Below are 22815 nucleotides of genomic sequence, written 5' to 3'. Positions count from 1 at the left end.
CTCACTTAGTCCCTGCCAGTTTCCACTTTCTCTCTTCTCCCCTCTCCAGCCCTCCCCTTTGCCCTGGGCTGCCTATGCCAGCCAGTTCTGTACACCTTGCTCCTTGTTGGCAGTGGAAAAAAAGGTGTGTGAAGAAATATGGGACATAATCACCCACTGCTAGCTGTAACATTTAAATTCTCAGCTCAGGGAGATACATGCACAGTGAGGTTGAGCAAGGACAGCCATTGTACCTATAAAGCACAGTGAAGGTCTCTGAGCACAGTGCCCATAAGCAGGCTTTGGAGCAGAAGCTGCCTTCTGCCCCTACAGACTCCAACTCCACTCAGCAGCCTCAGCCCTGGGAAAGTCTTCCCAGCATCTGAGAACCAAAATGCCCGTGCATCTGCTGCAAGAGAAGGTGAGGTTCCAAGCAGTGACTCTGCATCAGTATTGGCAGCTCAGGTTGGGCCTCTGGCAAACTGGTGGTGGGCAAGGGACTTGAGAGCTCCTGGGAGGACTCGCCATCTTTGTAAAGTTGTGCTGACCTCCGCTGTTTTGGAATGTGCACTGTAATTTGGGAACTTGATCCTCCCACTCTCTTTCTTAAACTGATTTTTTAAAACAATCAATATTACAGCATATTTAGTTACAGATCAAGTTGGTTTTAATTTGGGATTAACGAATGACCAGCCACCATTCTTCAAAACAGAAGAAAGCTCCTTTCGGGCAATTGCAGAACCCTGGGTTTTGTAAGATGGGAAGATGGAAACAATTTTTACAAAACTGATTGGTTAACATCCAGTTACTTCCAGCTACTTTTCGTTTAGGGCCAAAGTAGAATCTTAATTATGCTGACTCAAGTATACTGAAATCTCAGGTTTCCAAGAGAAAAGTGTTCTCTTTCAGGATCTATCTGCTTCCTTAAAGTCTCAGTTTGATGATGTGGCATTGAATATGAGTGAATCCATTTTGGTTTGTCTGATCTGTTGGGGACTAGTGCGGGAGCTCAGTCCAAAGCAATGGCCTCCATTAATTTTTGCTTAACAATTCCCTTCTTTTGAGTAGGATTCCACCAAGTGAGCGTGTAACCAAAATTTGAAACGTTAGCACCTCTCTCAGGCACCATCATTTAGGAGTTCTGGTCTCTGTACCTCATTCACAGGTCATGGTGCCCTTATGATTGTGCATTTCTTTGAGTTTTTGCTGTTCTGACTGGAATTAGACTAGCTGACGCTGCACTGATGTCTGCCTTTGACCACTTAAAACACTTGAGAGAATACAGTGCCTGGGAGAATAATGCCAAGAGTTTGGGGTATGACTCTTAACCAGGGTCCCTATGAATAAATCCAGCTCAAATCAAATAGACCAAGGAATGAGTTAGATAAGGAGCCTACCCATTTTAGCCAAGGAGTCTGTTTGTAAATTTCTTGCAACTGAGTCTCTATTCATCTACGTGCAGCAAGAAGTGACTATAGTCCCAGCACTCAGGAGGCTGAGGCAGGAGGATTGCAATTACAAGGCTAGCATTATCTACATAGCGGGACCCTTTTCTCGAAGTAATAATAATTATTAATATTATAATGAAAATCACTAAAACACTGAAAATAAAAATTAAACATAGGTTTTTCACTTTCCTTTCCACCTCCATGACTAAAATGCACCAAGCAATTTATTGTCATTCTGCTCTTAGTTGGGTTTAGAGTTTTATGACCCTAAACATCTAGGTGATGACAAACTTGAGTGCCTCTTCAACCTAGGTTTAAAAAGTGTATACTCTAATTCTAATTAATGCTGACAATTCTGAAGATATTTCTGTTATTTTACTAACAATTATAAATGTAACTTGTTTGCCAAAGATTACCTCAAATCACAAGAACTGAAAGTGATTTGGGTTTGTTTCTATTTTTTAAGAGAATATTTGATTTAATTGCTTGTTTTTTCCTTAAGCCAATTAAATAGAGTTCCTTATAAGTTCTGGCAACTTATAAGGAGGTAGAAATCTACCATACATGCATAAGATACATACATACTTTTAAGATACATGTATCTTACTTAAACTTGTAGTCAGAAGCAGGTCTTACAACTTTCATTCAGATTTTTCCTCTGCCTCCTTCTAAATTGTTTTCTCCTTTCAACCTATCTTTCAACTTCTTCCTGTCTCATTGTTGCTACAATTTTTCGCCATTCAGCCATAAATTTGCACTACTGAGGGACTGACTATTGGGTGGAAATTTTACATCTCAAAGGCATGGAGAAAGAATGCAAGTTTTTTGTAAGAAAAACCTTATGGAATGTTTCCTCTTATCTAAGCTGTATTTTATTAGAGGCCATGGACATAATTTTAAGTTTGTTTGTCTCCAAAGCTGCTCTCTGTGGACAAAACATACATTTTTTTGGTAACATTGTATTTAATGCCTTTTCCTCTAACTTGGTCTTCAGGATTTGCTCTGAAGAAAAGGTAACCCTGCTTTGACTGTACTATCAAGATTGGCACTCTCTTATGACAGCCCTGACCAGGAAGAGAATTATATCTGGTGTGTCTCTTGGGTGAGACCCACAGGGTGCAAAAAGAAAGGGGAATTTTCAAAAGTTAAGTTCACTTAGCTGTAGTACAGCTGTCCTTTCTTATCTATGGTCTCGTTTTCTGCAAGGTTCAATTACCTGTGGTTAACTATGTTCCTCAAATATTAAATGGAAAATTCTAAAAGTGAATAGTTCTGAAGGTTTACATTGTACACCATTCTCCATACTGTTATGAAATCTCTCACTATCTTAACCATGCTCCCTGGGAGAAGAATCCATACTTTGTCCAGCAAATTCACCTTGTATATGCTCTTTGCCTATTAGTCATTTAGTTGCCAAATTGTTTATCAGGTCCACTGGTAAACTATCAGCACACGGCTTGATACTGTTTAGTATTATCCACAGCTTTGGGTATCCTGCGGGATCTTAGAAAATATCCCCTGTTGTAATCGCCATTCAATTCCAGTTTGGGTATGTTCTAGAAAAACCTCTGAGGCCTCGCTGTAGGCACCAGCCCTGTTTCTATCATAAAATCTGCCCCTGCCAATGACTGAACAGCCAATGCAAACCCCAAAGCTCAGTTCTTTCACAGCACAAATGAACCCTTGGAGTAGGGCCAAGGTCATATGTTTCCCATAGTCCAGTAACTCTAGATTCAAAAGCCAAAAAATACTGTGGGTGAATCTAATTAAGATATATTGAAGAACTTACATAAATGTCATAATGTACCCTTGTACAACTATGATATACTAACAATTAAAAAGACAGAGAACGTCCTTGTTATGCTGACTGGGATGCATTGGAAGCCACTCTTTCTGGAAGCACTTGGCTTTGGGGACTTAGCTGCTTCCTTAAAGCGGCAGTTTGATTTTGTGACACTTAGAATGAACGACTGCTTCTTGCATTGGTCTTATCTGTTGGGGTCTAGTGCAAGAATTTAATCCAGAACAATGTCCTCCCATAATTTTTCTCTAACAAGGGCCCCCAAATCCTGAGTTCGCTTGTACCACATAGATGTCTAGGTTACTTGTGTGTGAGAGTGACAGTTGAGAGCTCTAAAGAAAAACTGGTCATTTTTTTGTGAGTTGTACTGCCATTAATGGACAGAAATGTGGATTGTAGTTTGGGCATCTGGATCCCCAAATTTTGTTTCACGTGCTACACAGAAAAATCTTAACTTTCATGTATACATGCAGGGTTTCCCTTGTGAGCCGATAGGGGAACAAGTAGCTCATCCCTCTTTCCTTCTGCCCCTTTGCCTTGAGGCTTAACCCAAATGCATAGTTTCATTTCTGAAGACCTCCTCTTCCACCTAACACTAGCTAACCTGGGCACTGGGACAGGGTCTGAGGCTCTACTACACCCTTCCCCAGCTGCATTACAGAGCAAAGTGCCCTCTGCTGCCCACCAGACATCCAGTCTCTACTCCCTTCCCTTGCAGATCTCCAGCTCCTACACCACCACCACCAGCACCACAGCGCCTCCCTCTGGGGGCCTGCAGAATGGAGGAGAAAAGTTGGAAAAAACCATTGATGACTTGGGAGAAGACATCCGCCCTGAAATGAAAGAAGACATCCATGACCCCAGCTACCAGGATGAGGAGGGCCCCCCGCCCAAGCTTGAGTATGTCTGGAGAAACATCATCCTTATGGGTCTGCTGCACGTGGGAGCCCTGTATGGGCTCACACTGGTTCCCACCTGCAAGTTCTACACCTGGCTCTGGGGTAAGCAGCTTCCCTTGCCCTGAGCAAGTACGCAGCATTCTCCCTGCTCTGTATTGAGGTAGAGTCTCACCCAGGACATTGGTGCTTTCTGTCCAGGTTTCCCAGGCATTTCTGTTTGGTTCCTGGGAGGTTGAAAGGGCTGGGAATAGAGCTTGGTGGAATTGGGATGCAGGAGTTCCAGCTCTGAGGGCCCCTTAATATGGGTGTTGGGAAGCGAATCCTAAGACAATGTGCAGGGTACAATGAGAGTGAGACCTGTGGCAGACAGGCAGCTATTCCTGACAGAGCTTTCTATTTGTGACCTACCTGCTACCCCCAGGTAGGTCTTCTGAGTTTAGCACATACCAGGCAACAAAATGTTCTTAGAATGAAATAAAGTTGCAAAAATTTTTCATGTTCCATCGTCCATCCTGCCTGCTCCTGCCCCTCTCTCCTGATGCCATAAAGTGGCAAGGACCCAGCACTTTCTAACACCAGTCCTCCCCGGTGTTAGAAGCCAAAGCTCCTTGGCAGGGCCAGCCAAGCCAGAGAATACACCCTTGACCAGCCCCAGCCTTCAAACTGCTATAATGAGAGAGACAGTTACCACTTCGTCTTGCTGTGCCCCAGCTCAGCTTATCAGGGATCCATGGGTGTGGGCTGTGTCCATGTATGTGCCTTGCAGGCAGTTTCACCTCTGCCTCCTGAAGTTGAATCAGGAGAGGGAAGCAGGGAACTCTAATGGCCCAGGGCCCACTTGCTACTCTGCGAGGGGACAGTGAGCCCAGAGTCCCTCTCCAGAGGACAGCAGGAGAAGTGCCAGAGCCGCCTCAGGTGTGGGTAGTTTCTGGAAGATTTTTTGAAGGGCCGTTAGGCAGGCATTAAGCTTTCTGCCCTTGACTTCTTACCTCTTATAGATGGTAGGACCTGGTTCCTTCAGCTTTGTCTTAACAAAATCCTCCCAATGTCCAGGGAAATGCCTGAGAAGATCCCTTTTTTCAGGATTTGGAAGCAAGTGGACACTTGCAGGTGAATTTGCAGGACTGGGAATGTCGTGTTCCTTTTATTACATGATTTCATCACTGCCTGTGAAGCATATAGTGGGAGCAGGCCAGGTGCAGGAGGCTGACTCATCTGCACACCTGGAAGGGTTGTTCCTGGGGGTGGGGGGAGAAGCACTTTGGTTCACTCAGGTCCTACGAACCAGAGAGTTTGAGATACAGCCTGTCTCTTAGCAATGAAATTGAATGCTATCGCATTCAATGCTAAGAAACTTCCCTGACCACCCCTTCTCCCCAGGAGGGGAGTCATCACAACAGTTTCATCACTGGCAAGCCCCTTCCAGCCTGTACACTCCCTGTAGCCCTCACCGGTCCAGACTGCCTGTTCTTGGTGACCCTAAGAAATGTGCAGGGTGCTGGGTGTGTAGCACAAGTGGTAGAGCACCTGTCTAACAGGCACTAGGCCCTGAGTTAATCACTAGTACATCCCCTCCAAAAAAGAAAAATGTGCAGAGAGCAGATTGCCTTCCCCAAAACCAAGGCTGTGCTGGCTACATTTTGCTGACCTGCCCTTGGGGGTGTGCTATGACTTTGGACAGAAACTTGGCACACACAGCTTGGATGGTGACTTATTTTCCTCCTGCCCTAGGCCATTTGGTGGGTGGCTTAGCTGACAGAATGACCATTGTGAAATGTGGATTTCCATACTATTCTGTCTTAAGGAACAAGAAGGGCACAGTTCTCAGCTTGGGCATCTCCTCCCACCTGTAGACTTCCTGAGCTTTTCCTGTTTTATCCCAAAGTAAAGTGCAAACTTAGCAACTAGTTCAATGGCATCATTTTTGACTTGGCAATTTTGAGAAGCTTCTTTGTCATTTTGGAGCTTCACAGGGCAGGACTGAAGAGATCCTCTGACATCTCTGATGGCCTGAAGGACAAAAACCACTCCAAACCCACTTTTGAGGGCAAACCTATGAACTGTAACTTAACTATCAAGGTGGACACTAACAGTCCTTCTTTGTGGACAAAGAATGAATCTAAATGACCTGAACCAAGAGGTGTTGGGTAAAACAGGCACCAGACTTCCTGGGTCTAGTCCCATGTTAATATGGTAACCCAGGCACCAATGATCCAGGGTCTTCTGAGGTGTGAAACCAATGACTGAGGCTGGAGGCTTTTGCTTTGCCCAAAGCCCTTTCTTTCCTCATGGTGATTGTGAACCCTGGTTGTAGTGTTGTTTTCCCAGGTACAGGTGTGGTCAGATACTATCTGTGGGATGAAGATTCTACTCACCACATGGCCATGTAACCAGAAAGCCCTGGCCTCAATTCCAATTTATAATTTACAAACGAGAGCAGAGTTTGGAGGAAAAGGAAATAAAGTTTATTATTCATCAGATGAACAGGAGGGCAGGGAGAGTCAATCTGTCAAAACACTGTCATTCCACTTCTGAGAGAAAATGTCTGTCTTTTAAAAGGGAGTTCAAGGACTCAGCTTGACTATGTGATGAAATGCATGACCACAATAACTGCTGGCCTTAGTTTTGCAGATGTCCAGTGCCACATCTCCGAAGCTGCATTTCTTGGCTGACAGGTCTACTGCTCTGGCAATCAGAAAGAGATAAGGAGTAGAAGACTGCCTGGCTAAACTAAAGTGCAAAGAGTATTAACCTTGGACTCTCCAGCATGTAGACAAAAGGATAAGATATCAGTTTAATTAACACACAGAGTAATCTTGCCAGCAAGTAAGCTGGCTACACCAAAAGTTTTTCCCTTTTGTAGTCCTGATTACATTTTTTTCACAGTCCAATTATTCCTTCCATTTTTATGGGAAAGAGGCATTGCATCATTTAACAGCTCCCCCTGGGCCAAGTAAGGAGTCAGTGCTCCTCAGCAAAAGCAGTTTTTTAGTCCCTGTTATAGTCAGAGGCCATAAATCACCTTGGGCTTCATCCCAGCTCTGAGGAAATATGACCAGAACTTTCCTTTGGGACAAATGCTAACTCTGTGGTTCCAGATGAAGAAACAAGATGGGGAGGGGAGGGGAAGAGGCTGTTTTAGGAATCTATTATCTCTGTCTGCAGAAGAATAGGGGACAATTTAAACATGGTATTGTCTCTCACTGAAACTAAGTTCTGTAACCACTAAGGAACCCTTGTTTCCAACTGCCCCATAGGACTGAGACATTGTTCACAATTTCCTCCAAGGTCTCAGCCACCCCCTCCTAGTGCTGCTAAACAAAGGAATAAATGGGTACACTCATACCCTCTTTCCCATTAAAAGATCATGAATGGGACTTCCTTAGCCTGTAGTCCTCCAGACAATGAGGCAGGACAATGTTAGGTGCTCCATTGACAGGAAGTAGATGATAGAACTTGAACCTGAACAGATTCTTGACAGAATCTTCAAACCATGACTATACCTTTACTAGCCCTGTGATCTGGATAAACACAGCCTCTCACTTCATCAACGTCCTCACCTGTGACATGCAGTATTAATAGCACCACCCTGTTCAAGACTTTAGAGTGGATAGGAGGAAATTAACATTCATGGTAAAGTTGAGCAACTGCAAATATGGCTGTGTGGAGTGCTGACTATCCAGATAGGGCCACGTTGCCAGCAACAATATTGAAATGTGTTTGTACTAATTGGTAAGTAGTCATAGCTCTGTGTCCCATGAGTCCCCGCCTACTTGAAGCTCCCTCAACTGAGGAGTACCCAGATTGCTGTGTCTACTAACTTCAGAGCATCATTGTCTATGGATCCTAAACTCTGGGCGAGTGGTATACTACTCTAAACACCTTATAGAAGAGTAGCTAAAGTCAAAAGAGTCTTTTTTTTTTTTTTAGTGGTGGTACTGGAGTGTGAAGTCAGGGCCTCACACTTACTAGGCAGGTGCTCTACCACTTGAGCTATTCTGCCAGTCCTGTCAAAGGAGATAGGACCTGAGATAATGTTCCTGTAGTCTGACAATGACAAGTGGCACAGTGGTGAGAGCCTATTCCCTCTCCTGCCTTTCTGCCTCCTTGCTCCTGGGACTCCTTAGAGTATCTCTATTCCTAGATGGAGAGGCTGGGAGGTGTCATTATTTTTTCAAGTGGTAAAATCTATGAGGCCTCTGAGACCAATGCATCTGAGAGACAGATAGGACCCACTGCAAGAGGACAGAAGCAAATTAACTCATGCACCCTTAGCCTGATATCGGCTAAAAGCATGTTTGCTTCCACACCACCTGTGTGCTCTTGCAGCAGCTGCTGCAGCTTAAACTCCTGAAGTCCTTCAGACAAGATGATGGGGACCCCACTGTTAGCCACCCCCAGAAAATCCATAAAAGCTTGCCTCTGCATTTGATCAGAGCACAGGCTGGTCCTCTCCCTGGTCAGTGCTGATTTCTGTCCACTTGTAGGCCAAAGCCCTATGCAAACCTTGCCTGTGTTCCTACACAGTTGGTTCAGGCTCATTTCTATCCTTTCCATGTCCAAAGATCCCACCTTCAGTAACATCACCCCATGCCTAGAAAACACAGAGACTATGGCATCAAGAAAGTGACCCTAACATGTTTTCCCAAATAGAACTAGTTTCTTGTGACTCCTTCACTGTCTTCTCCTGCAGTGTATTTATACTCCATACTCAGTGGCCTGGGCATCACAGCAGGGGCTCATCGCCTGTGGAGCCACCGGACTTACAAAGCCCGGCTGCCCCTGCGGGTCTTCCTCATCATCGCCGACACCATGGCACTCCAGGTAAGAAGCTGGCACAACCCAGCTCTTGTTTCTGTACCCTATGGATGACCCAGGGCAAAGTAGAGGGGCTCAATGCCTGGAGCAGAACCCAGGCCCTTTCCAGTCTCTATGGTCACCTCAAGTCAATGCTAGGTGATTAAGTCCACACACCATGGGATACTTCAGAGTCACTGGAAAGGGAAATAGGTGGTAAATAGGAAGGACTTCCGAGATAAAGGTCATTTTTCATCCCAAGGTCCCTGTAGTATCACACACTGTGGCCGTTATAGTCCTTCAGCATAAAGGACCGTGGTGCAAGAGCCAGACACTGACCTTAATTTCCTGGATAGTCAATGAACATTAAACTCATGCTTTAAGGTGACTGCCTTAGGCTCCACAACAAGAAGACCAAATAGTCAGGAAGTCTATTGTAGCAGAAAATAAGAGCAAACGCTTCTATGGCAATATGTGCTTAGCTACATTAACTCAAACCTTCAATCAGTTTAGGAGGTAGTCCTATTATTCTGCTGTTTTTACAGATGAGGAAATAGAGGTTGCATAAGCCAGAATCATCGTCCTACCTGGGGCAGCCCATGCTGGCAAAGTCAGCCTTTGAGGTTGCTTGAGACACAAGTTCATACCAGTGACAGAATGAAGGGAATTGGTGAAGGGAACTCTCATTGCTATTAGCTTTTAGCTTGTAGCAATGGCCACAAGACAGCTTGTGTTGTGAGGTTCAGCTTGGAGAAACAGGAAAACAGGACCCCAGTTTGTTCCCTTTGTCTGGTAATCTCTGAGGCACTTAGCACATGTGCATTATCATCTGGGCCCTGACACTTTTTGCCCTGATGCTTTTGTTATCCTTGTGGGGCAAAGGGAAGGAAGAAGCATGTCAGTACGTTTTTAAAGGGATGGGAGAGTGGAAATGGGCTCATGGTCATGTGTTAAATGCTGGCCTTGTTCTTGATTTGGGTACCTGGCATGTGGAAAGGCATCATGATGGAGTTCCTGAAGCTTTATCCACAGGCCAGCACCCCAGGATCCCAAGACCACCTGCCCTGTAGTCTCTGTGCTCAGGGAGTAGGCACCCCACGAGTACCCTGCCTCACATTCCTTGATGAGGAACCACCATGTTCTTTGCTAATGAAACTATGAGCGCTGTGCTTTACTCCCTTCTCCCCACCACACGACCTTCAGGAAGCAGCAGTGCTAGTCCTGTGCTCTGGGACTGGAAGTTGCTTTTCCACATAAGCTCCAGGGGCAAGTGCTCAGAAGAGGGCAGGTACCCCTGCCTCCTTTGGAGCCAGTCTAAAAATCTATGAGGTTGGGCTGAGAGTCTTGGCCCTTGCAGACATCTGGGCATTGTGGAATCCTCCCTAGAGGGTGTCTCTCCTCAGGTCTGAGTTGCTCTTCTCTTTCCCTCCAGAACGATGTATATGAATGGGCTAGAGACCACCGTGCCCACCACAAGTTCTCAGAAACACACGCTGATCCTCACAATTCCCGTCGTGGCTTTTTCTTTTCTCACATGGGTTGGCTGCTGGTGCGCAAACACCCAGCTGTCAAAGAGAAGGGCTGTTTGCTGGACATGTCTGACCTCAAAGCTGAGAAACTGGTGATGTTCCAGAGGAGGTGAGTGAAGGGTGAAAAGAGCTGGGATGTGGCCTGTAGGAATGTGGATCTTTAGGAGCCCACTTTTTCTCTCAGAACTTAGAAAGTAATAGCTGAGGAAGGTATTGGATTTCCATATTGGAAATCATAATTTCAAACCCCATTTTTAAATGGCTTGGAGGTTGACAGGTTAGTTTCTTGTTCTGTTTCTTTCTGTCTGAGCTATTTTAATGAAAGCAATCATATGCAACAAATGGTACCTGAACTCACCTTGCCATGGAGATGAAAACAAATGTGGCTGAGTTCTCTTTGAGGAGTTTTTAGCCTGTTTGGGATGGAGGGAAAAGGCAAGTGCCTGAAAAATTACACAAGACAGAATATTGTCTACATCATGAGAGGTAGAAAGGGAGGCAGGATGGTAAAGAAAGAACACAAGTACAGGGTTTATGAACAAAGTATCACTGAGTCTACCCACGTATAGAGCCCCTTACAAGAATGGGGGAGCAGGGAAAGTACAAACAGGAAGAACAGAGTGAAGTAAAGCATCAAGCAAGTATGAAAACATAGCCATTCTGCTTGAAGTATAACAGATGACAGGAAAATGGACTGAAGAGAGACTTATGTGGCTCCTGTGGAGTTCTAGACACACACATAGGATTAATTCAGTGGGTAACAAAGAACCAGCACCTGTGACTCAGTCAAAGGTGTGCTTTAGAGAGGTCACTTTGAGGATAAATGAAGGTGTCATTGAGTCAGAAAAGTGAGAGGCAGGGACACAAGTCAGAGGATAGGGAGGACTCAGTCCAGAGAAGCAATAGCAAGAACCAGGAGTTGGATGCAAGTGATGTCAGTGTCACAAAAGCTGAAGATGTGACTGCTGATGGATGTATGCAACCATTCCTTTGTAATTTCAATGGCCTGGTCTACATGGAAATGAAGAGATAGACAGGGCCTCTAGAGGCAGAGACCTGTGGGTGGTCAAGGATACAGAGTTACCTCCTGAAGGAAGAGCAGAACAAGGGACTAGGGGCTGGAGCAGGAAAGGGATGCAGGGCACTTCCCACACTCTGAATCAGATACCAACTGCAAGAGAAAGGAGTCCAAAAGCAAGTGGACAATAGCTCAGGCAGCAGAACTCAGCTGATGAGACTGTGAGTTGACCTTGACCTGTTGGACCAATATGACCTCATGCTCTTGTGAAAAAGCAATGCATTTAGAATCAAGAGTTAGTGTTCTGACTCTTGTTTCCCTTCTTTCTAGTGGGTTGATCCTAGAAAATTCATTTAACACATCCATACTGCCTCATTTAAAAAGAGAAAGAATAACATTATCTTCCAAAAGATTTCGCACCCAGTTTGGTCCTGCTGCTTCCTGCCCCTTCTATTGACAGTGTAAGGGGGAAGAAAGAGCCCAAACAAGTGAGGTTGCACAAACAGTGAATTGAGCCCTCTCTCTGCAGACTCAGTGTGTGGTCTCTCGTGTAGGTACTACAAGCCTGCTGTCCTGCTTATGTGCTTCATCTTGCCCACGCTGGTGCCCTGGTATTGTTGGGGTGAAACTTTTCTACACAGCTTGTATGTTGCCACTTTCCTGAGATACACTGTGATGCTCAATGTCACCTGGCTGGTGAACAGTGCTGCCCACCTCTATGGATATCGCCCGTATGACAAGAATATCAGCCCCCGTGAGAATATCATGGTTTCAATAGTATCTTTGGGTAAGCCAGCAGTGCACAGCATGACCACATCTAGTGGTCTGCTGACTAGGGTACTTAGTTGGGAGCCAGAAATACCAGCGAAATCTGTTTTTAAGACCACTTTACATCTCAGATCTTCCACTGTAAAACTAGGGGTTTACTATATTGGGAAAAACTTTAGAGTCATGCAACAAGTTTTATGTAAAAAGGAAAGGGTGAAAAATAATGTTAACTTGCTTGCAATTTCCAAAACCATCTCCAAATTTCATGCATATTGAGGCCTTCTAAATTCTTTCTCCAGTCACCTCTGGGCTAGGCTGCTGTCTTGCTTGGGGCAAAAGGTGCATAAATAGAACAGTAGGGTCAATGGAGAAGCCAGTAAGCCTACTGTTTTATATTTAATGAAGCTGTATAAAGTGTTGAAAAATAATTATGACTTAGTTCCATAAACTTCAAGGATGCCCCTGTGAAATTATTTTTTTATCTCCTTGTTGTGGTTCCATGAATTCCCCGCCCCCTCCTCCTCGTAGACCCTTTCAACATTGTGTGTGTTCGTACTCTGATTCATGTTTGATATCAATCATCTATGTCCACAAGTGTAAGATCTTCATAGAAACAGAATAATCTGGACTGAAATGGGCCCTGAATTGCAAATAGAATTATAATTGGCTCTCCTAATTCCTGTCTTCCCATGACTGCCAGTTCAAAACGGCTGTCAACCTCTTACTTTATCTCCATTGTCATTTTCTTCTCCATACCTGCTCTTTCCTCCTTCTCTGCTCCAGCTCTGTTTTCTGACATTCTAATATTTTTGCTTCTTGAATTACCTGTCCCCACAGTCACATGCTCTTCTTCCCTCTGACCAAGCTAACTTTCCCCTAAGCCTTCTTGGGCTGTCTTTTGCTGTCCAGATTGCCATGTATGATTCTCTCTTCATTTCAAATCTGACACCTGTATATAGGCTTGGTGAGTGCTCACTCAAAGCTTGGATGTGAAAGCCTGTGTGGAACTTAGCAATCCTCTGTCAGCACCCTTAGCTTTGGCATTATCCCAACTCCCAACCCACTTCTCAGTTCACATTATGGACCACCTAGGGCACAGAGTAATTACAAAACTTCACAGCCCTAATTGGACAGATTTACTTAGCAGGACTTCCTTCATTTGCTCATTACATCATATGTCATTCCCACTTGATATGGTTTTTTTTTTTAATTTTGTGGTTATTTATTTATTTATTTATATTTATATTTTAAGACAGTGTCTTGCTATGTAACCCAGGATGGCCAAGAACTTAGGATTCTCCTGTCCCAGCCTCTCCAATCCTGGGATATAGTCATGCTCTAGCACATACATAAGAGTCAGTTTTGTTACAGTTGGAAGCAACTCAGAAAGATGATTCCTGCCAAGAGTTGGCAAACTGTGGGGTTTCCAAACATTTACCTATTATAGTATTCTGAATCCATAATATGTTTATTTTGCTCTCAAGGTGAAATGCTCATACTGAGTTCTCATACTTTCAGAGGTTAGAGGGAATCCCTAAGCCTTTTCAGGTGTTTTGTTTAATCAGCACCTCTCCCTACTTCATGGTCAAAGCTCAGAGAATTAGAACCCAGAGCAGCCCACTGGGAACCAGCAGTTGCTGGGGGAACTCCCGCCCCTGGCTTGGGCCTCTTTTGCTCTGACTTTTGGCTGCTGCTGCCTGTTTTGTTGGAACCTCCCAGTCTTACAGGGAGCACCAGTGCTATGGAGGAAGGTGTGCTGCTTACTCACCTGTATAAGAAGCATAGCCACGGTTCTTCTAAGGCCTTCTTTTCTTCATCGAAACACATGCATGTAAGCACACAGCCTGTGGGATCTTAGGCCGGTATTTACTGAAATCCTGGCATTTTCCAATGTAAAGTATTTTCTCAGAAGAACCAGTTTCTTTCTTGACCTGTTATCCTTTGAGAGACATTTTCTCCCTAAAACATTCTTAGATAGGATCCCAGAGCAGGATCTCTCAATACATTGCTTAAGATGCTTCTGAGGGCTTCTCTTTGCTTCAGAGTAGAAGACACTGGGTTCATCCATTCATTCAATAGCAACAGGTTTCTCTGTGGCTTGAGGAACCTACCAGGTAAGAGGTGTGCACAGATGAAGCAGCAATCCATCCAGCTCCCTAACTGCTCTCCTTGCTGTTGTTCCAGGCGAGGGATTCCACAACTACCACCACTCCTTCCCCTATGACTACTCTGCCAGTGAGTACCGCTGGAGCCTCAACGTCACCACATTCTTCATCGACTGCATGGCTGCCATTGGTCTGGCTTATGACCGGAAGAAAGTGTCCAAGGCCGCCGTGTTGGCCAGGATTAAAAAAGCTGGAGGTGGAAGCTACAAGAGTGGCTGAGTTTGGGTTGTCTGGGTTCCTAGGGTGTCCAAAACCCAGCCTAGCAGAGGTCTAATGTTCTGATGATTTACTACTTAGAAATGCTACCTGTAAAAAACTAGATAGCATTTGTTGCCCTTAACGCAGAGAAACTAAAGCAGATACCTTAAAGCAACTGAGGCCAATAGGAAAAGGGGAACAGGTACTAGAGAAAAGGTTAGATCAAAAAGAATTAACCTAGAAGGTAACACCCACGCACAGGAAATCAATGTGAGTCAATGCCCTGTATAGCTATCCTTATCTCAACCAGCAAAAACCCTTGTTCCTTCCTATTATTGCTTATACTCTCTCTACAACAAAATTAGAAATAAGGGCAAAATAGTTTCTGCTGGGTATTGAGGGGGGGGAGAGGGAGGGGGCGGAGTGGGTGGTAAGGGAGGGGGTGGGGGCAGGGGAGAGAAATGAACCAAGCCTTGTATGCACATATGAATAATAAAAGAAAAATGAAAAAAAAAAAAAAGAAATGCTACCTGGATGTTAATGTTGATGACCTTAATCCATTCTGATACAATATTCTTATAAAATGCTCAAGTACTGAAAGGCAGCAACTCTCCTGTATGATGCTCAGCCAATATTCTTATTTTCTCTTTTATCTCCATTGGCCTTTTTGCTGTGTTGTCCTTATTACCTCTCTTTCTCTCTTCCCTCCCTCTCTTGCCTCCCAGGCAAGCAGCTGATCGGCCATTAGTTGCTGTCTACCTTCCAAAGCCTAGCAATGTTTCTAGAGTCTAAAGTAAAGGTCTTTGTCCCAGATAAATCTCTTTCCTAGAGGTATCCTGAGCTTCAAGGAAGGTGGCTACAGCTTAAAATGTGACATTATCTTCTAGGAAGTTGGTTAGTTATCTTCAGCTCATACTTTGATATATGGAAGCAAAACTTAACTTTCTTTGGTACAGAGATAAATTATCAGTGAAGAAAGTCACTATTTAGGGTGGGTTTTTTTTTTTTTGGGTGGTACTGGGATTTGAACTCAAGGCTTCATGCTTGCTAGGCAGGCATTCTAACACTTGAGCCACTCCACCAGCCCTTTTCTGTATCTGGTATTTTTGAGATAGGGTCTTATGAACTATTTGCAAGGACTGGCCTCAAACTGTGATCCTCCTGATCTCTGCCCCCCAAGTAGCTAGGATTACATGCAAGTCACTGGTGCCTGGATCGGTGTATGACTTTTAAATAAGGATGGTGTTGAGGGAGAAAGGAGCCACAAGGAAACTCATACACAACTATGTAGCTAGCAAAGACATGAAGCCCCTCCATACATCAGACTTCCTTTCTATCTTGACTGAGCAGGCGATAGCCATGGAGCCATGTGAAGTTAGAACCTAAATGCAAGTCTTGATGTTTAGATATACTTTAGGGTAAGGAAAAAGAAGCATTTACTTTGTACAAAAAATGGTTTCTGCCTGGAAAGATTTTTCTTTTTTTTTTTTTTTGCCAGTACTGTGGTTTGAACTCAGAGCATCAAGGTTGCTAGGCAGGTGCTTTATCACTTGAACTATGCTTCCAGCTTTTTTTTAAAGTCATTTTTCAGATAGGGTCTTGCATTTCTGTACAGGGCCTGCCTCAAGACTAAGATGCCTCCTGTATAGCTGGCACCAAGGCACATGCCCCCATGCCCCATTTGTTTTAGAGATGGAGTCTTATTTTCTTTTTTTGCTTGGGCTAACCTCAATCTGTGATCATCCTGATTTCCACCCCCTGAGTAGCTGGCATTACAGTGGGAGTACTACCACTCCCAACAAGAATTTTACTTTCTTTGAATAAGAAGGAGATTCCTTATTTCAAAAAACAAGTCTTCAGGTAGATGAGTCCAGAACTGGTGGGTATAGACACACACAGAATGCTTAGCAGTCCATGAGCTGCTCATCCAACTCCTTTCATTGCTCTCTTCTGCCATCTTCACGTTACTAGTTGCTCGTCTCACAGTAATGAGATGGCTGTAACATTTCAAAACATTCAAAACAAGAAGGGTTTTAGAAGGTGCAGTTGAGTCAACCAGAACATATGTAGTCATAAATACTCTGCCGGCATCATGGAAATGTTTCAGTATACTTAGCTCTGAAAGAGGGTTCTTTAAAAACCTTGAAGTAGAGAAGGAAGTGGCTGGGTTACCAATGCCTCCCATTTTAGGACAAGAGTTGAAGAGGTTGAGCAGCAGCATCTACAGTGAGCTCCAAAGAGATAATTTTCCAAAGCAAGAGCTCTAGAAAATATCCAAGGGGTTCAGAAGTTGCTAGGTAAGTTATTAGATGTCTTGAAGAAACAAGTACAAAGCTAACTTGCTTAATTATGTTGCAGCTGCTCCTTGGATTCTGTAAAAACGAGGCTTCTCTCCATGCTGCTGTAGCCCCTTCTCTTTCTCCTTCCTCTGTGACCCAACACCCTATATGTAAGAGTGCCAGGGGGTGGGGTTAGAATCTCTTAACCCCCACTGCTTCTGGATTCCTGGCTCTCCCCCATCGGTCTCTCTTCTCCTACCTGTTCTTTCTATTCCTGACTTTTCTGTTCTTCCTGGACAGACCTCCTGCCATGTGTATTCAGGGCAGTGATGACCTGCTGTCCCTCCAACTCCTCTCCTGCAGACGCATTGCTCACAGGCACTGACTGAACCACTGAGACTCTTTAGCAAGAGTGACCTGTGACCTCCAGGTCCTCTCCACCTCTACCCCTTGGGCCTCTGCCACACTGATGACCTCAACAAATACTGTCAAACTCTTAGAAATGTTGCTGGCCCATAGAGCTTCTCTCTCATAACTCATGGCCAATGCAAATGCTGGTGTTGTGCCACTGAGCTGGCCACAGAGCAAATGAGTCTGTTGTTAGTCTCCTCTGTGTGGGTCAGAACAGAGAGCATGCTGAGTACTCCAGGTGTTCAGACAGGTTGCTGCAGCTGACAGTGCAAGAGTTTTTAGGAGAAGAAGGAAACCTAGTCCTCTGGGAAGCACACAGAGCAAGGCCAAGTTCCCAAGTGCCTCATATTGAAAGGACATCCCGATCCCTGGAGCCAGGGCCTGCTGCAAAGCTTTGCCTGAGACATGGATCTGACATGCCATGAACTTAGATGAAAGAGTTTCATTGCAGCAAATGAACTGCCACACAGACTAGAGCAGACAATAGGAGAGTAGTCTGGAAAAACACTGATTGTCAGTGTTTTTGAAGACCACGGACCTCTCCTGTCCCTGTGTTTCAGTCATCAATGCAGAAGCCTAGCTCTGCTCTATTAGCATTGGCCATGTACAATACCAAATGTTCTGTCAGCTCTTGGGTCTGAAATGAAGGAGGAAGCAAGGCCTTTCTTCCTGTGCTAATTGAATAGAGTCTATAAGGAGCAGCCTATACTAAAGCAGCCTTGTCTTTCAGATGTTCGTTAAAATAACATTAAAAAAAGGTCATGGAGGTCATTGTAAATTAGATCTGCCGGCCTATGTGCCCACCCCATGAACATGTCTGTTGGGTGGTTTTCATTCTGTAGTTTATATCAGATTCCTGCTTTATAATACGTGGACAATAAAACCAACTTTCTCTTCTTCCTTTTCTAATTCTGTTCCATGGATCTGGCCATGCCATGTCAATACTTAAGGCTGGATAGAGAATTCAGGTTGAGGACGACAGCATGTATACATCTATGTACAGAGGACTATGTCGGCTTAGTAAGGAGCAATATTTTCATACTCCTCCAGAACTATTGCTGACCCATAGAGCTTCTCTCTCATTACTCATGGCTCATTTCAAATGATACGTTAATTAATCAGATTTGATTGAGTGAATTTCTAACAATCCTTGCATTGTGGATGTGCTGACAACTTATTTGAGTGACTTACTTCTTTTGTCCTCAGTGTTGTGTGTGAGTCTGCCCTCACTCTCTCTGTGGAGTACCTCACACCTGAGAGCCTGCAGGTGTGGCAGGTTTAAACAAGAGCTTGGCCTGAGAATTAAAAGCACAGTGATTTGCAGGATTCCCTCCCAGGTTTCATTTTGGAAATTGATTAAATGCCCACATTTGATGGAGAATAGGAATGTATTTGATATTAAAAGAAAGTTCTATCATTTTCAATGCAAGTTTTCCTCCTTATTTTGCTTGAATTCTGATTGTGCTCTTGTCATTGTAGCTCAAATAGGTCAGTGTGAAATGTCAAGAAAGCAAGGTTTTTGTGTTTTGTTGATGGTGACAGCCAGGTCCTCCCATTACTACTGTACCACTGACTTCCTACGTGAGCTTGAGCAAGTTACCTAAGTATAATGTGCCTCAGTTTTCCTTCGATTAAAATGGGGTAATTTACAGATCCATTTCAAAGGGTAATTTTGAGGTGTGACTAATTTATATATAAATATATATAAAACATTCTGGGATCCTCAGCAGAGAAATTTTCATATCCTGTGTATTTGTACAATAGCAGTGACACCATGAACTTGGTATGTCTGTATGTTTGAGATGGCATCATTGGTTTACATTGTTCTCCTGAGACTAAATGAATACATTTAATCAATGGTAGGTAACCAAATGAACAAAATAGTCATTACTATGAAAATGTACACTTTTCATTTCTTGGATGGGACTTTTTCTTTTTTATGTGAAATAGTAGTCATTTGTAACCTAAGAATAATTCTGGAATAATTTCATTAATATCAACACTGAAGCTAGTTGTAATGATCCAGGATTGTGTTTGTTCTCAATAAAAGTGAAGTAAATTTGACTGCACTGTGTCTGGAAGCTTTTTGGCTGTGATATAGTTTCCTGAGACCTGTCTCTGTGGCCCACCACCTTATCCATGCTCTGTAACTTTAAGAGAAAAAAAAAAAAAAAAGAGTAGCAGCTTCAAGGTTTGAGTCATACCCCAGTAACCTGCACTGCCCTTCCTAAAGGTAATTAACTGTAGGCTAAACTCTGGCAGCAGTAAACCAGGAGTCTGCAGGCATTAAATCAAATATGTAGCATGAACTGCCACTTGACCTGGGGAAGTGCCAGATCTCCATGTGTCCCGTGGTCACATGGATACAAGTCTGAGATCCTGGAAGATGCTGACAGCAGCAGCAGGAAGCCTGCCTGGGAAAGCTATTCTTTACCTTGTAGCCCAGGCTGGGCATCCCAACTCATTCCTGTCCCTGCAATGTCCTGCCTCCAGAGAACAAGTGGCTTCCAGAGAATGCTGGTACACAACAGCAGGAAGAAAGGATCACAGTCCCAGGGAGGGCTTGTAAATTCCTGGGGTAGAGGGCTTCATGATGATGAGTTGGAAAAAGGTGGTTTTTGTTTTGTTTCATTTTACTTTTACCTTTTTCTCCTTGATCTGAGAATTGTCACATGGTTTTTAAAAAGTAAGACAGAGTTTACAGTTGTAGAAGTTCCACATTCTGGCAAAAGCCTCTGTGACCAATAAATACCTAAGCTTTTAAGAGTCCCCAGAACCAGCTCTGCCAGTTGACCTCATTTTCTGATCTCAGGTTGCCCTAGCCTTGGACAAGCATGACTCTCCCAGAATCAATCTAAAGAACCACTCTGAATACCCTAAATCAAAGGTCATGTATTGAGGCTTTGCCAGATCTTAATAACTTAACGTGATGATGATGATGTCTACTTCACCAATTAATTAATTTCTGGTTTCTACTGTGAGCCTCTTTCTCTCTTTACTCAGGCCAGAATATTTTCTCAGTTGTTTTACAACTGCGCTGCTCCTTGTAATTCTTTACTTCCACACCCTCCTCCCTGCCCATGAGCTGACATTTAATATAAATAACATCACTACACTCTTTGCTTTTTCTTTTCGGAGAGGGATACTAGAGATTGGACTCAGGACCTCATGCTCTACTGCTTGAGCTATTTCCCTAGCCCTCTTTACTTTTTCTTATTTCCTCCTATTCCACACCTGACTCCTTTCCTCAGATTTCTAATAGTTACTGCATCCCAGAGTTGCCTTATTATTCCTATCTGCAAATGTTCTGAGAAGGAAGAAGACCTGAGGGTTTTGAAGTATGCCTGCAGTCCCAGCTACTTGGGAGGCTGAAGCAGGAGGCTCATTCCAACCCAGGAGCTAGAGATCAGCCTAGGCAACATAGTGAGACCCTGTAAATAAACAAATAAAAAGAGAAGATACGTAGGGCTCAAAAAGGGTTGAGGAAGTAAGTTCTGAACTTAATGAAGGAAGAGTTGTACAACAAGAGCTCTCAAGAGGAAAATCATTGAACTCTGGTTTTGACACATTTTGTGTGGAAAGGTATAAAGAGGTTAAAGTCATATTTAAGAGTCAAAATTTAACAATGAGACAGAATATTTTGAGATAATGCTAAAGAGGAGCATAGAAATAAAATTCTTTAGCAATTTGTATGGTGTCACATGCCCATAGTCCCAGCACTAAGGATGATGGTGAGTTTGAGGCTAGCCTAAGTGACATGCTGAGACCAAGATAATACCTAAAAATGTTTTCCAGGGCAGAAAAATAAATAATACATCCTGACTGGAAAGGAGGAGTAAAACTAGTTCTGCTTGCATAGACAGTATCTTATATATAGAAAATTCTAAAGAAGCCACCTAAGGTGACACAGGCCTGTACACTGAGTCCTCAGGAAGCTGAGGCAGAAGGGTGGAGAGTTTTAAGACAGCACGAGCTACATATCAACACTGTCTCAAAAAACAAAAACAAAGGATAAGATTCCAAGATGGCAGAAAGAGGGAGGAAGCAGAAAGCGTATCTCCTAAAGTAAAATCTTGGAGAGATGCTGGAGATACGCCTTACAGGAAAAAACACCAAAAACCACTTTTGACTCCTCCAGCCTGCACATAGCATCTCCACTTCACATTAAATGGAGAAACCAGGAGGGCTCCCATGCCGCCACCAAATGGCAATGCTCAGATGGCTTGGAAAGATGCAGACCACAAGGTGAGCTAAGCAGCACTCAGTAAATCCCACAGACAACCCTGGGCCAGATCAGCATAGCCCCCTGGACAGATTGACCCCCATCCAGGGAAAAAAAGAAAAAAAACCTGAATAAGAAGCAATAACAACAAAAAGGACACATAGAAAAGAGGGTGGGGTGCCCTGAGCACCAAAGAGGGGGGGAGGGGAAATCCCTCACAACAAGCTGGCTGGAGAAGGCAGGAGTGGCGGCACACACCTAGCAACCAGGAGCGAGAAAGCTTGTAAAAGTGGTGGTGGGAGGAAAACTCCACAGGGGAGAGGGGAAGACCCACTTCCTATGCGAACTGTAAATAAACACGCAGGCCTGAGAAAGCTGCTGCAGTGTCACCTCCTCCAGTGTGCTTGGAAAGGGGAAAGCTTGTAGCAGTGGTGGTCGTGCCCAGGAGAACTCTAAGTAAACAAAGCCTGCAGGGCCAGGTGAGTGTTAAGCTCACTCCTGAGATCTGCATAAATAAAGCCTCCAGCAACAGCAGGCTGACAGCAGCAGGCAGGTGAGCACAGCCTCAGGTAGTCATTCACAGAACTGTCTCCAGACTCTTTTTCTTTTTCTCCCTTTGATGAGACAACAACTGAACTACACCTGCATGCTGAAAAACTTACTGAAACTGTATTGCACTTGAACTTGGGACATTCTGTGGGGTTTTTTGTTTTGTTTTGTGTTGTGTTGTTTTGTTTTTAGTTTTTTTCCCCTTTGATGAGACAATGACAGAACTACTTCTGAGACACCATCTCCAGGATTGGAGGCTGAAGAACTAACACCAAAATTATTAAGACTGAAATGTTATTGCATTTGAACTTGGAGATTTTTTTTTCATTTATTTATTTTTTATTTTATTTTTATTTTTTATTTTCAATCCTCTCTGTCTTTCTAATGCCTGTTCAGCTTACTGTTGATTAGTACACTATCTCTCCCTGTTTATATCCTTGAAACTTTTTTGTTTGTTTGTTTTGTTTTTTCTACTTGTTTATTTGTTTTTCCCTTTTTCTTTAACTTCTTTGCTTTCCATCTAAATATCACCCTTCCATTCTAAATATCACCATTGTTATTATTACAAGCTAGAAAATACTTCATTGCACACAGTACAGGGACAATAACAACACCAAGGACAATGACAGGAAGACAGAAAAAACAGGGAAACCAGCTTCCCCACAGCAAAAAATTAGTACAGGAACTAGAGGGGAACAAAGAGAACAGATACTCAGATCCAGACTCCAAGAAAATGAAGATAAACTATGCCA

General features: G+C 43.7%; 1 protein-coding gene and 2 long non-coding RNA genes across 5 annotated transcripts in view; 1 reads left to right on the top strand and 2 right to left on the bottom strand.

Moving 5' to 3' along the window:
• LOC141424761 (uncharacterized) overlaps nt 1-6055 on the bottom strand; it is a 57089-nt gene extending 51034 nt beyond the window's left edge. For both annotated transcript variants that reach the window (XR_012449659.1, XR_012449660.1), the window contains exon 1: nt 5117-6055. This is a non-coding gene — a long non-coding RNA (uncharacterized lncRNA). The remainder of the gene's footprint in view (nt 1-5116) is intronic.
• On the top strand, nt 179-14961 carry LOC109676933 (acyl-CoA desaturase 1-like). Of its 2 annotated transcripts, XM_074078526.1 has the most exons (7): nt 179-400; nt 2422-2440; nt 3947-4229; nt 8821-8951; nt 10357-10562; nt 12026-12258; nt 14424-14958. In XM_074078526.1, exons 3-7 carry the CDS (start codon nt 4067-4069, stop codon nt 14621-14623), a joined length of 933 nt encoding a protein of 310 aa, XP_073934627.1. In that variant the 5' UTR covers nt 179-400; nt 2422-2440; nt 3947-4066; the 3' UTR covers nt 14624-14958. The 2 variants fall into 2 exon arrangements, with proteins under 2 accessions (XP_073934627.1, XP_073934628.1); XM_074078527.1 differs by lacking the exon at nt 2422-2440 and having other exon boundaries at nt 278-400; nt 14424-14961.
• Nucleotides 14962-15087: 126 nt separating this feature from the next.
• LOC141424760 (uncharacterized) overlaps nt 15088-22815 on the bottom strand; it is a 38728-nt gene continuing 31000 nt past the window's right edge. The window contains exon 3 of the long non-coding RNA XR_012449658.1: nt 15088-16599. This is a non-coding gene — a long non-coding RNA (uncharacterized lncRNA). The remainder of the gene's footprint in view (nt 16600-22815) is intronic.

This window comes from Castor canadensis, chromosome 7 (assembly GCF_047511655.1).
Source record: "Castor canadensis chromosome 7, mCasCan1.hap1v2, whole genome shotgun sequence".
In the NCBI taxonomy this organism is placed as follows: Eukaryota; Metazoa; Chordata; class Mammalia; order Rodentia; family Castoridae; genus Castor; species Castor canadensis.
Note: the sequence above shows the minus strand (reverse complement) of the source record. Positions and strands in the feature narration are given on the sequence as shown.

Bases quoted from the DNA above. Each gene is read 5' to 3' on its own strand.
- LOC109676933 (XM_074078527.1), top strand. From the start codon at position 374: ATGCCCGTGCATCTGCTGCAAGAGAAG. The intron at 401-3,946 runs GTGAGGTTCCAA...CTTCCCTTGCAG, and splicing joins TGCATCTGCTGCAAGAGAAG to ATCTCCAGCTCCTACACCAC. The intron at 12,259-14,423 runs GTAAGCCAGCAG...CTGTTGTTCCAG, and splicing joins GGTTTCAATAGTATCTTTGG to GCGAGGGATTCCACAACTAC.